The sequence below is a fragment of the Nicotiana tabacum genome, chromosome 20, assembly GCF_000715075.1.
Source record: "Nicotiana tabacum cultivar K326 chromosome 20, ASM71507v2, whole genome shotgun sequence".
Classification (NCBI taxonomy): Eukaryota; Viridiplantae; Streptophyta; class Magnoliopsida; order Solanales; family Solanaceae; genus Nicotiana; species Nicotiana tabacum.
This window is the reverse complement of record NC_134099.1, coordinates 1892764-1908216: the sequence shown is the minus strand read 5'-3', so window position 1 is coordinate 1908216 and position 15453 is coordinate 1892764. Positions and strand designations below refer to the sequence as shown.

Sequence of the window (15453 nt, the reverse complement as noted above, 5' to 3'; positions counted from 1 at the left end):
TGGACATAACAACAACAACAACAACAACAACAACAACAACGACCCAGTAATCCCACAAGTGGGGTCTGGGGAGGGTAATATGTACGCAGACCTTACCCCTACCCCGAAGGGTAGAAAGGCTGTTTCCAGGAGACCCTCGGCTCAAAAAGCAATAGGAGATGATATATTAGTACCATAAAAATGCGTATTAAAAATAACAACAATATATAAGAGATATGAAATATGAAATACAGAATACGAAATACGAAATACGAAATAGATGGCTGGTATAATACAACTAGAAGGTAAAGCCCTGCGTCAATAGACGACCAATGACATTTTGGGTTTGAAATGGTATTTGAAAATTAGAATTGTGTTTGGACATGAATATAATTTTGGGTTGTTTTTGAAGTTTTGTGAGTGATCTGAGTAAATTTTTTGAAAAACAGTTTTTTTGAGTTTTTTAAATTTTAGAAAAATTTTAAAATTTATTTTCAAATAAAAATTAAAAATTTTATGACCAATCAGTGATTTTGAAAGAAAGTTAAATTTTTTTTAATGTCCAAAAGGGCTCTAAATCTATTGTAGATCAATTCTAGATTTCCTAGATCAATTTGTACTTGATTTTACTGTAAAAGGTCGAAAATACCCCCACATCTACCCGCGTAGATCAATAATCAATTGTATATGTTCAGTTAAAAGTCAAAAATACCCTTATAGCTACGCTCCTACTAGATCCAGATGTGTATTTCTTTTCTAACTTGGACTCATTTTACGGTTAAACCCCAACGGGACTGTAACACAATTCATTCCCAATTCGCTCTCTTTCTTCAAATTCATGCATCAAAACATCAACAAAGCATCGTGAAAACACAGATCGGATCAGGCGCTTACGGCGGAACACGGCGGAGCAGAGTCTCTTCCGTACAACATTGCCGCTTGCCGTTTGACACTTTCAGTTTCTTTCAAGGTATTATAAGAAAAGACAAAAATACTGTTTTGATTGAGGTTTTTGATTCGTTACATCGATCTAAGGTTAATTCTTTGTAATTAAATGTGAATGTATTAGAAACCGCTATTTGTTATGTTGAATTTTGTACATGCATTGTTTTTAACTTGATTTTGTAATTAGCGGTTTAGTTTTATAGTTTTGCACTGTTTGTCGGTAAAAAAGTAAAATTTACTGTTTTGATTCGAGAGTTTGATCTGTTTACATTGATCTAAGTTTAATTAAATGTGTATGTATTAGAATTCGTTATTTTTTCTATTGAATTTTTTACATGCATCGTTTCAACATGTTTTTGTAATTACCAGTTTTAGTTTTGCGCTGCTGTCGGTATAAATTTTTGTGTTTGAATTGGTGGCGAATCGCGATGATGATCTGTGTGAGTACATGTGATCTGTGATTTTTGAAGTTGACATGAAAGGTTAATTGGATTTAATTTTAGTATTTTTTTAATTTTACACTTGAAAAAGAATAGCTTTTTGGTAATCATGTGTCATTGGCGCCATGAAAACACCTAATTAGTTTTGAATTCAATCATGACTTTGAATGAGGTTGTGAGATATGATTTTAAGTTAATAGCGTAGGTTTGACTCATAAGAATTGTAATTTACTTGTCAATTTAGCAGCAAAAGAAAGCTCTTGGATATGATCTGAGTAAAATGTTTTGTAAATGTGTGTTTTGCTCTTCTTTTACCTTTTTTTTGGGTATGTGATCTCGGATCTGTTTTTCAGTAACTCCTGTAAAAGTCAATATTAGTAGCTGTTGGCACCACAGAAACGCTTCATTGTGAATTCAATCATGAGTTTGAATGAAATTGAAAGATAGGATTTTAAGTTAATAGGCATTGTTTCGACTTGAAAGAAGTTTGTGTTATTTACTTGTCAATTTAGCAGAAAAGAAAAGCTCAAGGAGATGGTCTGAGATTAATGTTTAGTAAATGTTCTTTTCTGGTCTGTGATATCAGATGTGTTTTTCAGTAAATCCATTGAAGTCAATGTTAGTACTCCCTCTGTCCAATTTTATGTGATGTTTTGACTGGGAACGTAACAAGGGAGAGAGCTGACTTTGGCGCCCTAGCAGCAATCGAGAAACAACGCTAACTGGGAAAGACACTCTTGAAGAAGGGCCTGCCATACGTTGGGGTGAAGAAAGCTTCTCCTCTTATAGAAGAGGCGCTGAAAAAGACAGTCTTCAAGAAGTGAGAGAAGGAATCATAAAAGAAATAGCTTTTGTCTATTTATTCATATTTGGTTGGATTCCTCGATTCATCTTGTATCTTAAATGGAATAGCATCTTTTTCTAGATTGCTTAAAAGAAAGAAACACTTTTGAGTCTTGTGGTCTAAAATAAGCCATAGATATCACTGATAAGAAAAAAACAAGCCATAGATATTAGTGTGGCTATAGATCATCTCATTAAGGGTAAAATGGAAAGTCTAAAGTTAAATTGTTTCTAAATATAGAAAGGTATAATTCTTTTTGGGACAAATTCAAAAGGAAAGTGCATCACATAAATTGTCGGACAGAGAGAGGGAGTAGTCATCTTGAAGTAAAACTTTAGTCTGATGTGGTTCTTCTTGCTTTCCTTTTTATTCTGTCTGGAATGTATTTTTGGGGATTTTCTGAGAATGTGCTAGATTATTGCCTTGTTTTTTACCTTAAAATATTTGAGTAAAATTTTCGCATATTAATATTTTCATCTGGTACAAAAAAAGAGGTTGACAAATATTAGATAAACCTGTTTAAGGTTGACAAATATTAGATAAACCTGATTATAATATCTCCTTGTTTGTTTCAATTATGCATGATGGAACAATGTATTTCTTGACTATCTGTAAAGTGAGCCTTAATTATACTATACTTCCTAAGTCTCCAACATCCCAATCTCTCTTTTCGGGTTTGCAAACAGAACCTCTAGGTCAAGGACGATATCCTCAAACCAATAGAATTATGATTTCTACTTCACAATTCTTATGTTAAGAAGTTATGTCTTATTCATGTGATGAAAAAGACAAAACCTAAAGGTTATCAAAAGAAAGATGAGACTTAAAGAGAAGCAAGTATCAAATTCACAACCGATTCTGTGCCGCAAATCATATGGACTTGTGAAATTGGTAGGGATGGAGCTTTGGGGAACGAATCTATTGAGACATCCAAATAATTGTCAATGAATTTGGGCATTTCTAGCGCCCAGGAGTGCACTGGTTATTTAGCTCATTCAGTCTATTTCACTTATTCTTATTTTTGAGTTTTGACCATTCAATTTCTCTTATGCATTTTTAACTGTTTTGATGGTTTACATCTGGGATAGTTTATTCCGGGGGATAAAGGATTTAAGCCTAACATCATTGCTGTGGTTGTAGGATGTCTGTTGATACTGAGTTTCCCTATGGTCCATCCATCTTAACTGATGAAAAGTTGCCAGAAGTGGGGAATCCAGCTGTTCCATGCCAAAATTCATCTAGCAATGATGCTGTTGTGTTTACAAAAGAAGCTTCGAACTGCCCTGCTGATAATGGTCAAATGAAACGTAATACAGCGTCAGAGATAACAGGCATTGAAGAGATGAGTGGTGAATCTGGTGGTTCAGACAAAAGTAATGATGATGAAAAATTACGTAAAGGAAGTGTAGAAGCTGCAAAAGCAGATGGCAACTATGAAGACAAGTTACAAAGTGACCAAAGTGAGAATGCTGAAAATGCAGAAAGTGATGGTCAAGGGGCACCGAGCATGGTCACAGAAATTAAAGGTGTCAATGAAATAGGAGGTGATTTTAAAGGAGATGTCCAATTAGTATGTGAAGAAAGTGCAGATACTGAAAAGGTAGAGAGCAGTTGCCAAACTGCAGCTAGCACTGTTATAGAGATAAAAGCCGTTGAAGAAATTAAGGGTGAATCTACTAGTTCAAGGAAAAATGATAAGAGTGTGGATGCTGAAGAGGCGAATATCAACAGTTCAATGTCTGTCAACCCTGTTATTGAGACAGTAGGCATGGAAGAAATGAGAGGCGAATCTAGTGACCCTCGCAGAAGTAATGATGGCAGCAGTGAAGAAAGTGGGGAAGCTGAAAAAGCAGACAGCAGCTGCCAAAGGGCACCTCACTCAACCATGGAGATGACGACATTGGAGAAAATGGGATGTCTATCTAGTTCTGTAGAGAACAGCAGCGGAGACATTACTGGTCAAGAGCCACCCAACACAGTCACCAAAATCAAAGGAACTAATGAAATAGGAGGTGATTCTAATGGTGATGTCAAATTAGTATGTGAAGAAAGTGCAGATACTGAGAAGGTAGAGAGCAATGGCCAAGCGTCACATAGCACTGTTACAGAGATTACAGCCATTGAAGAAATTAGGCCTGAATCTAATGGTTTAAGCAAAATTGATGAGAGTGTGGATGCCGAAAAGGCTGGTAGCAACAACTCACTGGCTACCGACATTGTTACTGAGATCAATAAATTAGAAGATGAGTCTAATGGTGCAGAGAAAATTAACAATGTGTCTGAGATCACTGGAATACAAGTTGAGTCTAATGGTGCAGAGGAAATAAGTGATGATAAAGTAGCATGCCAAGAGAGCACAAACACAGAAAAAGGAGATGATTCTAATGGTGATGTCAAATTAGTATGTGAAGAAAGTTCAGATACTGAGAAGGTAGAGAGCAATAGCCAAGCGGCATCTAGCACTGTTACAGAGATCACAGCCATTGAAGAAATTAGGCCTGAATCTAATGGTTTAAGCAAAATCGATGAGAGTGTGGATGCTGAAAAGGCTGGTAGCAACAATTCACTTACTACCGACATTGTTACTGAGATGAATGGATTAGAAGATGAGTCTAATGGTGCAGAGAAAATTAACAACGTTTCTGAGATAACTGGAATACAAGTAGAGTCTAATGGTGCAGAGGAAATAAGTGATGATAAACTAGCATGCCAAGAGAGCACAAACAGTGAAAAAGGAGGTGATTCTGATGGTGATGTCACATTAGTATGTGAAGAAAGTTCAGATACTGAGAAGGTAGAGAGTAATGGCCAAGCGGCACCTAGCACTGTTACAGAGATTACAGCCATTGAAGAAACTAGGCCTGAATCTAATGGTTTAAGCAAAATCGATGAGAGTGTGGATGCTGAAAAGGCTGGTAGCAACAGTTCACTGGCTACCGACATTGTTACTGAGATCAAAGGATTAGAAGATGAGTCTAATGGTGCAGAGAAAATTAACAATGTTTCTGAGATCACTGGAATACAAGTTGAGTCTAATGGTGCAGAGGAAATAAGTGATGATAAACTAGCATGCCAAGAGAGCACAAATGCTGAAAATGCAGACAGCCTAATTCAGAGTGTATCCAATGTGGTCAGTGAAATCAAAAGAACTGAAGATATAGAAGGTGAATCTGATGTCGCAGACAAAAGGACTGATGGAAACTCAACCTGTGGAGAAAGGAAGGATGCTGAAGCAATGAATAGTGGAACTCCAGTTCATACAGGGTGCGTTCCTAACCATTTATGTTTTTCGCCTTTATCTTTCATTTGGCATGATTTAGTAAAAGCAGTCTCTGGACCTGCTTGCCCCCCCTCCCCCCATCACAAAAAAGGGACAAAGGATGAATTTAGACTCAATTAGTTGATTAGTACTGTTGTGAGCAGATTTAGATGAGCGGGAAATTATCCGTTCTTTTTGCTGCTAAAGTGAGATCTGTGATCAATTAAGATGAATATGATCAAGTCAATATCTTTAATTTTTTACTCTTACCATTTTTTTAGTAGATATGATATTTATATTCAGGTTGCAGTGAAGTTTATGTTGCAGCCTGTAACGGATGTCCTTATATTTGATATTATTGAGAATTCAGATACACTCTCTTATCTTTGAAGAACAAAAGATTTGTCTGATTCATTTCTGATTTTTTGATGAGAGGTTTCGTAGTCTGCGGACAGATATTTACGGTTCTATCCTCAATCACCTTTTCTATTAAGAGATATGAGTGCAGGGAGGAGGCTGGGGATGTGACTTTCCTATTTATGTTTCTTCCTTCACTGTCATGCTCTATTGGATGTATGCGACTTATATCCACATTGCATTTGGTGGAAGCTTTGTTTTCAGTATAAGAATGGATACACTGGGCTAGGTACCATTTGCATGATAGACTTGATGTTTTTTTTTTTTGATTTGCACCGGGTGTCCGAGTCTCTTCGAGACTCGACTAATCCCGGGGGTGCACAGGCCCTCGGCAAGGAGTTTCCCGCAAGTGCATCACGGTTAATTCAGGTTTTACCCAGTCCGATGACCCTCAGAAATTGTTTGCACCCAGTGGGTTTCGAACTTGAGACCTTGAAAGGGAGCAAACCCCAAGGCTCAAGTCAATTGCCACCCGGCCAACCTGAGGGTTAGACTTGATGTTTGTTTAGTAGCTTGATATTCGGAGTGCAGTGATATTTTATCTTTTTTCAAATTGAGCCAGGATTTTAAACTGATTAACCAACTTGAAGGGCTTCACATTAATTCTCTGTCCGCTAAGTGATTCTATTTACTAGAAAACATAGTGATGCTGAATTTTCCCACATTTCATCTTTTTAGCTGACATAAATTTGCAGCATTGATGCTGTCACATTTGGAAAGGAGAGCACGAATAACCCGGTTAATGATGTTCAAAATGTGCACAACACTGTCCTCGAGACTATATGCAATGAAGAAATTGGAAGTGCCTCTAATGGTGACAAAGATATAGATGACAAAGTGATGCGCCAAAGAGATGAGGAGTCTGAAAGATTGCAGAGTGATGGTCTAGCTAGTGAAGGGTGAGTTCCTAATTTATGAAGCCCCAGTCTCCCCTTGTTAAAGACGAGACACTTAATCTGAAAATATCTCAACTGGATTTTGGATGGAAGGAAATTAATTCCCTTTGGCTGCCCTTTGTTTCTAAGAAGAGGTTTCTGATTAAGTGCATGCCATCTCTGTTTGTCATTAGACGTAAACACTGAAATTCACGTTAACTTAAAGTAAACCCATACTGATATCAATAGATATAGCTCTTTCTCATTAGCCATTAATGAGAAAGCAAATTATTTTTAAAATGATTATTTGAATTGGTGCTCTTCCCCGAAAATAAAATCTTTTATTTTCCTGCTGAAGCAAAGTTTGTTTAGATTTTGAGTGTGATATGCACGGCCTAGCAGTCAATGAAGCTAGAATGGATCATGGGAGACCAATGTTCATATCCGGAGGAGGCAAACACCGTTAGCAGAAAAAAGAGATTGGATGTGATACATTAACATCTAGGTTCTTATACATCGCTGGTCATAATTCGTATTACCAAACAACATTTTATTGACCAGTATGTGAATCCATATGGAAAGTTGCTGGTTAATTGGTTTCCTTAGTTAAATGGTTATGAAGTCCGGACTATGCTGTCTCGCTTCTTTACTATCTAGTGATCATATATACTTCACTTAATTGGTAGATTCATTCTGGATAGCTATGTGAAGATCCTTCCATGTGTACTCTGACTGTAGGATGTCCAGTGATGCTGAATTTTCACGTGGCCTGTGTATTTTAGCTGATGCAAGACTGTCTGAAGTAGAGAATTCTTTTACTTCGATCAGCAGAGACATGTCTAGCAATGATGCAATTGCGTGGGGAAATGAAACTTGTGATAGCTGTATTTCTCATGGTCAAAGTCCAGTGGACATGGTTCAAGAGACCAATGGTAAAGAAGTAGAACGTGAATCTAATGGTGTGGACAGAAGTGGGGATGATAAATTGATATGCGAAGAAATTGAGGATGGCAAAAGATTCAACTGCAGTAGTCTAGCTGCTGAAGGGTGAGTACATGGGTTACAAAGATAGAGATTTTTCTTACTTCAATTGTACTTGGTGGTTGAGGATAAAAACTCGCCAAATAAAGACACATATTTATAAAATAATGTTTCTGGGTTGATGGTGACGTAAAGTATATAAGTCAGTAGGTTATATTTCCCCTTTTGCTACCCGGAACAGTTTATCCGATGCAAATAGAGAAGTAGTATTAAGTAATGAACGTATCTTCTTTTGTATCTATTGTTCATCTGTATTCATGCGACTTAAAGTCTTTAATGCACGTACAAATATGGTATGTATATGTGATTGATATGCAAATTAGTAATTAGGTTCAGAATTGTGAATTAGTATATTCAGTAATGGCATTTAAACTTCTACTTAGACATGAATGAACTGGGAAAAGGCAAGTAAATATAATGACGACCCAAAACCGAAAGAAAAAGGAGCAATTCCTCTTGTCTCGTTTGGGTGGGTTGGGGGGGGGTATGAGTGTGATGGTTTCTTAGGGAGGGGGCGAGCACAGTCCGGGTTGAGTACGCGCGTGTGTATGTGTAGATAGGTAAATGGGATAAGGGGATATACTACCACATTGTCAAACCATAATAGCTCGAGGCCATACTCTCCTCCGTGATGAATAATTCACATAGACTATAGTCCAAGGCTCTAGGTAATTAATATCCACTATTCTAGTCGAGCAAGAAAAGAAACTAAATCTTGGGTTGCAATCCAATCTCTCAATTCTCGACTTATACCAGGTGTAATTAGCAGATAAATGTATTAAGTTATAGTTAATGCTCTTGGAAGAAGAATACTTTTCTTGCTTGTTTAAAAACGTTTCATTTTCTAATAGTTTGTTTAGAGTTGATTAAACTCAGTGTTTGACTATTTGCTCTTGTGATGTAGGATGTCTTGTAATACCGAGTTTTCCCAAGGCCTATCTACTTTCGCTGATTCAAACTTTTCTGAGGTGGGTAATTATTGTGCTTCAAGTACTAAAGACATGTCTAGCAACGATGCTTTTGGGGTCAAAAATGAAGCTTTGTATAGCTGTGCTGATGATTCTCAACTGGGACCTAACTTGGTCAAAGAGGGTAGTGGAGTTGAAAATTTGGAAGGTGTATTGAATAGTGTGGACAACAGTATTAACAACAGAATACTTTATGAGAACTGCGGGGATACTGAAAAATCGCACATCGGTTCAGATAATGTGGGGTACGTTTCGAACTATCTGAACATATTCCGTTTACGCAATTAATGATATAATCTATGCAGATAGAAGAGGCTATCCTAGTGTAATCTATACGTTTTTGGGTAATTTTATTATTCCCCTTTTTTTCTGTCTTATTTGTTCCTTTGTTCTGAATAAGAAAGTTTCAGAGATAGTGGATTGTCTGTTTTTCTTGTGTGCTATTTATCCGAACTTTTAATAACCCCAATCTCTCTGGATAGCTAAGTTGGTCTCTTGGTCGCTCTTGAATATTTAAACTCACAATTGCCCTCAAGTTCCACTTTTAATTCATAGGACTAAATTGGTCTTTCTACCACACTCCACTTTCCAACTCTCAATAAGCCACTGAACATCGAGAATACTTTTGGCATTGGGATAGCTTTTCCGTCCATTTCCTTTAGATAAACAAGGGGATTCTATCATAAGTTGTTCCCTCCAAGAAAAAAATTGCAGCAGCAATTAATCCGTGAGTGATTATTTGTAGAAGGCCTCCATTAAGTCCCTTATCAATTATAGTACTACTTCCTACAATTATAAAACCCATATGAAGAACTCCTATGTCTATTTTTTTCCTTAAAGAAATTTTAAAGATATTGTTTTTTTTGAAATTATTTAGCAATTTATATTTAATAGAAATAAAACTATTTTTTTAGACATATACACTTGCATCGAGTGTCCCTACATTAGTTTGAATATTAATGAGGTTGCATGATGTTTACATTAGCTGGAATCCTCATGATTTAGATAATAAACCTTTGGTTTCTAGTTATTCCAGCCAAGTATCATTCATCCGTTATTTCATGAATGCTCCTGTTGAAAGAAGAAATTTATTTATTTATTGCCTATGCTATTTTATTCTTTTTTTATTTAAAAAATACAATTATGGGCGGTTACATTGGCAATTACGGTTGGTATTTTGCATGGAAAATCACCTTTACTCTCTTCAATATGGGAACCCACATTGATCACTGGTATAATATTGGCTGTCTCAAGGAAGTCCTTTTATTCAGCGGCTTATTAGGGCTACCTACTTACCTTTTACAGTCCTGTGAATTTGTTTGTGCTTATATTGTTCATTTTTTCTACCAATAAAAAAGTTGGCAAATATGCACAGCATACCAAATGCTTCTTTTGGAGAACTCAATATGCTTTTATTGCTATACAAGCCTTTTTCAGCCTACCTATTTCTTAGTGCAAGCATATGTAGTTTAATAAATAGGTACTGTCCATGTTGATGGTCCCACAATCTTGCGTTTTTATATTAAACCAAGGAATTAATGTTTCAATTTGAGGGGATTTTCTTCCATAATCACTTATCATTTTCACCAGAAGTTTGTTCTTGTCTTTATAATTAGGTCCCTATATAGGGGAATTTTCTTTAGTTTTATGTTCTTGTAGTATCCTAATTTCTTCTTGTGATTTGGTGGTTGATGCTAATGGGTTTTTGAATTTGTCATGTCCAGGCATGCAATGCTTTATATAGTTTACCATGTCATCTTGTTATTTTTGCTTGTCTTTTTGTCATTTATGGTATGTTGGAATTTCCGTTGCTGTATATTTAATGGAGACAACTAACTAAGCTGCTTATTGCTCTTGTCTTGTAGGGTGCATGGTGATGCTGAAGTTCCCATTGACCAGTCTGTTTTAGCTGATGTAAAATTGTGTGAAGTTGGGGACTCTTATGCTTCAAGTATTAAAGATGTGTGTCACGATGTTGTATCTGGAAATTCTTTAAATGAGCCTGTTCATGAGAGTAAAATGGTGCCCATGCCTTATACGGCTATAGAGTTCACTGGCATTAAGAAAGAAGGTGAATCTAGTGTTGCAGGCCAAAACAGTGATGACAAATTTTTACATGAAAGTGAAGATGCTGAAAAACCACCGAGCACAAATATTGATGAAAGGTGAGCATCTGACTATCTGAACAGTGAATAGAGGATTTTCCTCAACGTAAAAATAATCCCCTTTTGCTGGATAAAACTATCTGGAACAAAAGCAAAATGTTTTTGGTTTTGCAGAACCTTCCTTTCCTTTCATGACTTTGGCAGTTAAGAAACTTAATCTTACTTATCAGTTATCTCCAGGTTGAATAGAAGTTTAAGTTGATTGAATTACTAAATAAAACATGGTTTTGGTTCTAAAACTTGCACAGTTTGATGAATTATTGTGTTTTCCTGAGAAGGCTAATTTAATCCTGCTTGCTGGCGAACCTATTTTGAAACAAGCCAACTTTTTTTTCCCTTTAGATCCATCCTTTAAATTTCCATGTGTGGTAAAAGTTTAAGTTGATTGAATTTCTGAGGTCAATACAGTTCTGGTAATAAAACTTGTTTCTTTCAGTAACAATAAACCTTTTACAGTTAATTTCATCAAAAAATAAAACTTCTGTAGTTTACTGATTCTGGTGAAAAGTGTTCATCAGCAACTCAACTAGTGCTCCTCTCAGGACAGGAATCTGTTTCTCATGCTTGTGAGCTATTTTTTCTGAACTTTGAGGTGAAATAGTTGATGCTCTGAGCACGAGTATCAAATGGTCATGGCAGCAATGTCAGTCATGGTTCCAGTGCATTAATTTGCAGCAGCGTATTGAGGTAGACCAGCAATGCACTTTAGGCTGCCTTGTGACCTTTTAGTTTTCGGTGATGAATGTTAATATCTTTTCAATTTTGAGTTTTCTTAATTGCATAGTTAAGTTCTATATTTTTATCTGCTTGTTTAGCTATATTATTTCTATATGTGTTTCTTTTAACTTATGTTTTTTTTTTCAAATGATTATCATGATTAGAAAGTTTAAGGTTTCATCTGCTCTTATGATTGTAGGATGTCTGGCTTAGAGTTGTCTGTAGCGGGAAATACTTCCGCTCCAAGCACTAGAGATGTTCCTAGCAATGATGCTGTGACATTTGGGAGCGAGACTTTGACTTGCCCAATCGAAATTGATCAAGAGTCAGCTAACATGAGCATAGAGATTGCAGGCGCTGAAGAAATGGGAGGTGGTTCAGACAGGAGTAATGATGACAAACTAATGTGTGAACAAATTGGGGATGCTGAAATTTCAAGTACTAATGATGTGTTGACCACTTCGGCTGAGTGTTCCTCTGTGGAAGCTGTGGCTGTAAGGGATATGAATGTGAGTGCAGCAAAGGGATTTAACTTCCTGATAAGGATGCCTAGATTTGATGATGAAAAACTCCGAGAACGTATCAGAGTAGCTGAGCTAAATGTTGATGAGAAGACGCAGCACAGGGATGCCTTTAGACAAAAAATCCGAAACAAAAGAGTATGTCTCCAAGTTTCAACAATATATTTTAATCTCTTTATTGTGGCTTGGTAAACCTTAGTAGGAAATGCCTTTTTCATGAGCAGGTCAATTGCCAAACTCATGGTGCTGAATTTGAAGCTGCCAAAACTCAAGAGAGAGATGCTAGAAAGCAAGTTAGGACAAAGCGTGCAGAGATCTCGACTCTTCAAGATGTGATTGATAAAGCAAAGAATGCAGTTGCCATTGATGAGATTGATAATAGGGTATGGATTTGGGACAACCCAGTAAAAAGATTTAATCAGCAAACTGGAGTGTTTTGTTTCTCTGTTCTGTGAATTTGTTATTTATGTTGCATGATCTATGCCCTGCAGATTTGTAATATGGAACACATTATTGGGCATGAAACTCTACCTTTGAAGGAGGAAAAGCTCCTAATTCGTGAAATCAAGCAACTGAAGCAGCTTCGTGGGCAGATTTCATCCAACATTGGCAGGCAGGATGAAGTGCAGAAGGCTCTGGATGAGAGAGTTGTAAACGAAGAGCAATTGAGGGTGGGGCCACTAAGATGCTTTAATGTTCCGCTGAATACAACCTTCTACTGCTTATCGTAAACATAATTGATATCAAGTGGTGTCATTAACATTGCGCATTGAAGAGTAATATTGGATGCCTGACAGCAGCAATTTTTTGGTCAAGCTGTCACTTTTTGATACTTAGTGTTATGATTTTCTTTTCCTCTTAATTTGCGTTAACCTAGAGACAAATGTGTGCAGATCTTGAAGAAAGAGCTTGATAACCTTAAAGTCAAGGCCTCAAAAGCTGAAACAATTGCGATGGCAGCTAGCCGGAAATATGAAGATGAGAGTCGAAAGCTCAAAGAATTGCAAGCGCAGTTTAAAGCTGCAGATGATATCCGACAAGAAGCATATGAAGAATTGCGGAATTTAAAAAAGGGATTCTATGAGAAGGTTTGTAACCACATCCGAGTAGATTGGACCTTGAACTGTTATAATCTGTTCTCAGGATCCGATACTCTTCATCCTCTGACCTCTGGGCTCCGATGATAGAGAAACTTATTTCTACAGTTTTTACTTCACAATACAACCACAAATGTTTTTGCTTCCCAAGTTATGCCTACACTGGGTTAGTTAATGCTTGAAGGTGGCGGGCTTTTGACTTTCTTTCTTTTATGTGCAATTTTGTTGGTAGTACAAGTTCTCTGGTCCTGTTATTTATTTATTTATTTTCTATGGTTGCATAATTCTAGAGGTTAGATAATTTACCGTTCAACTGAAAAACAAAAACCATATTTGACTAGCAAAATTTTAGCGAATCTCACAATGCCTGAAAATGCAGAATGTTCATTTCCGGACATACAAGGATGAAGCGACTTTGGCTAGTGATCATGCACGAAACAGAGAAATGGAGGCTCTTAATCATCTCTGTGTGAATCAGGTATCAGCAACTTATTCTTTAGAGTTGTCTTCCAGTGAAATTCCACTCTCGCTTCTCTCTAATAGTTGCTCTGTCAGGTCGAAAGGTACATGGAACTTTGGAATAAGAATGATGAGTTCAGAAAGGAGTACATCAGGTGTAATACAAGGAGTACGTTGAGGAGATTTGGGACCTTGGATGGTCGTACACTTGGCCCTGATGAGGAGCCAACTGTACTTCCCAGTTACGTGGAGCAAAGAGCTGCTAGGCTGGTTACTCGTGTAGATAAAGTTAATTTTGTATCACAAGCTCCGGTCTCTCAGCAAGAAAATCAAGCAGTAGTTTTAAAGGATGAAAGTAAGGATGACAATATCAAGCTGCAAGCAGCAGAAAAAATGAACCCGATTGAGAAAACGAAAGAAGCTCCGAAACCAATTCAAAGAGAGATGAGTGTGGTTGATGAGCCAAAAGAGGCCGAGCAACTGCAAACTGCTCAGGAGCTGGAGGCTGCTAGAAAGGAGGAGGAACAGAGGAAGCGTGAGGAAGCAGCCAGGTTGAAAGAGCAACGGCGGTTGGAGGAGATTGCAAAGGCTAAGGAGGCATTAGAAAGGAAAAGACGCAATGCAGAAAAGGCCCAACTGAGGGCTGAATTACGAGCCCAGAAGGAAGAAGAACAAAGACTGAAGGTAAATCTTCAGTTAATTCAAAGCAGAATTTGGTTTTCTTTCACATATTCTATTAAGTAATAGGACCGTCTCTATAAATTATCATTGTTTATGTACGAAGTTTAAATCATATCTTGTTTAATACAGGAGAAGGAGAAAAGACTGCGTAAGAAGGAACGGAAGAAGGGTGCTGTAGGTGAAACAGAGACCGAAACTAATGATGGTGAAACTGCTCTGATTTCCACCAGCCTGAGAGAAACTGTCAAGGAGCCCGAGGCTACTGAGAATCCTCAAGCGAACACTAAGAAACCTCAGAAACCATCTCAATACACAAAGCAGATCAAGACAAAATCCACCATTCCTCCCCCGCTTCGCAACAGAAGCAGAAGGAAATTGCAGCAGTGGATTTGGTTAACTATTTCTTGCTTGGTTGTTATTGCTCTATTTTGTCTAGGAAACATTGGCTTCTTCACCAATTTGAAGCAGCGAGGAAGCCCGAGATTTTAGTGCCTTAACCTTGTTGGTTTTGGCTTGGAGCGAGACAGATTGCTTTATTTTACAGATGGAATAGGCCATTCTTTTACTCTATACATATAGCGTTGGTTCATCATAGTTTGGAACATTTTTGGTTCTTATTAGTAGTGATAAGACGTTTTAAAACAACAGATATAACATTTTCATATTGGTATTCATTGCAAAACATATGTGTAATAATCCTATTGATTGCCTTGCTTGCTTAATTATCCTGCTAAATGCTAGTACTGAGTTTAATGGTAAAGTGGTATCGGCAGGGTAACGTCTGCGTACACACTATCCTCCTCAGACTTTATTTGTTGGTATCGAAGTGTAAACCAAATTTGATGCTCCAAAATCGTGGCATGCTAAGATTTACTGCTATAATTCTAGCCTCTTTAGTAATTTATTGGTAGATTATGATTTGTTTTCGTTATATACCATGTTAATTGTTAAGACCTGAGGTGATTTCCAAAATGGATCTGGTTATCTTGTTTACATTGTAAAGCATTGCATCAAAATTTTAGGGGTTGTAATCAATATGTACAAC

General features: G+C 37.1%; 1 protein-coding gene across 4 annotated transcripts; it reads left to right on the top strand.

The window, feature by feature from the left end:
• The first annotated feature begins 712 nt into the window (after window positions 1-712).
• Window positions 713-15130, top strand: LOC107791053 (uncharacterized). 4 transcript variants are annotated; one of them, XM_016613042.2, is made up of 13 exons: window positions 743-949; window positions 3349-5472; window positions 6580-6783; window positions 7498-7806; window positions 8705-9013; window positions 10634-10933; window positions 11850-12309; window positions 12396-12554; window positions 12663-12842; window positions 13065-13259; window positions 13648-13746; window positions 13824-14411; window positions 14538-15130. In XM_016613042.2, the coding sequence occupies exons 2-13, from the start codon at window positions 3350-3352 to the stop codon at window positions 14895-14897; spliced, it is 5286 nt and encodes a 1761-aa protein (XP_016468528.2). In that variant the 5' UTR covers window positions 743-949; window position 3349; the 3' UTR covers window positions 14898-15130. The 4 variants fall into 4 exon arrangements, with proteins under 4 accessions (XP_016468532.2, XP_016468528.2, XP_016468531.2 ...); XM_016613046.2 differs by lacking the exon at window positions 7498-7806 and having other exon boundaries at window positions 713-949; XM_016613045.2 differs by lacking the exon at window positions 6580-6783.
• The last annotated feature ends 323 nt before the right edge of the window (window positions 15131-15453 follow it).

Bases quoted from the DNA above. Each gene is read 5' to 3' on its own strand.
- LOC107791053 (XM_016613042.2), top strand. From the start codon at position 3,350: ATGTCTGTTGATACTGAGTTTCCCTATGGTCCATCCATCTTAACTGAT. The intron at 7,807-8,704 runs GTGAGTACATGG...CTTGTGATGTAG, and splicing joins AGTAGTCTAGCTGCTGAAGG to GATGTCTTGTAATACCGAGT. The intron at 10,934-11,849 runs GTGAGCATCTGA...TTATGATTGTAG, and splicing joins AGCACAAATATTGATGAAAG to GATGTCTGGCTTAGAGTTGT.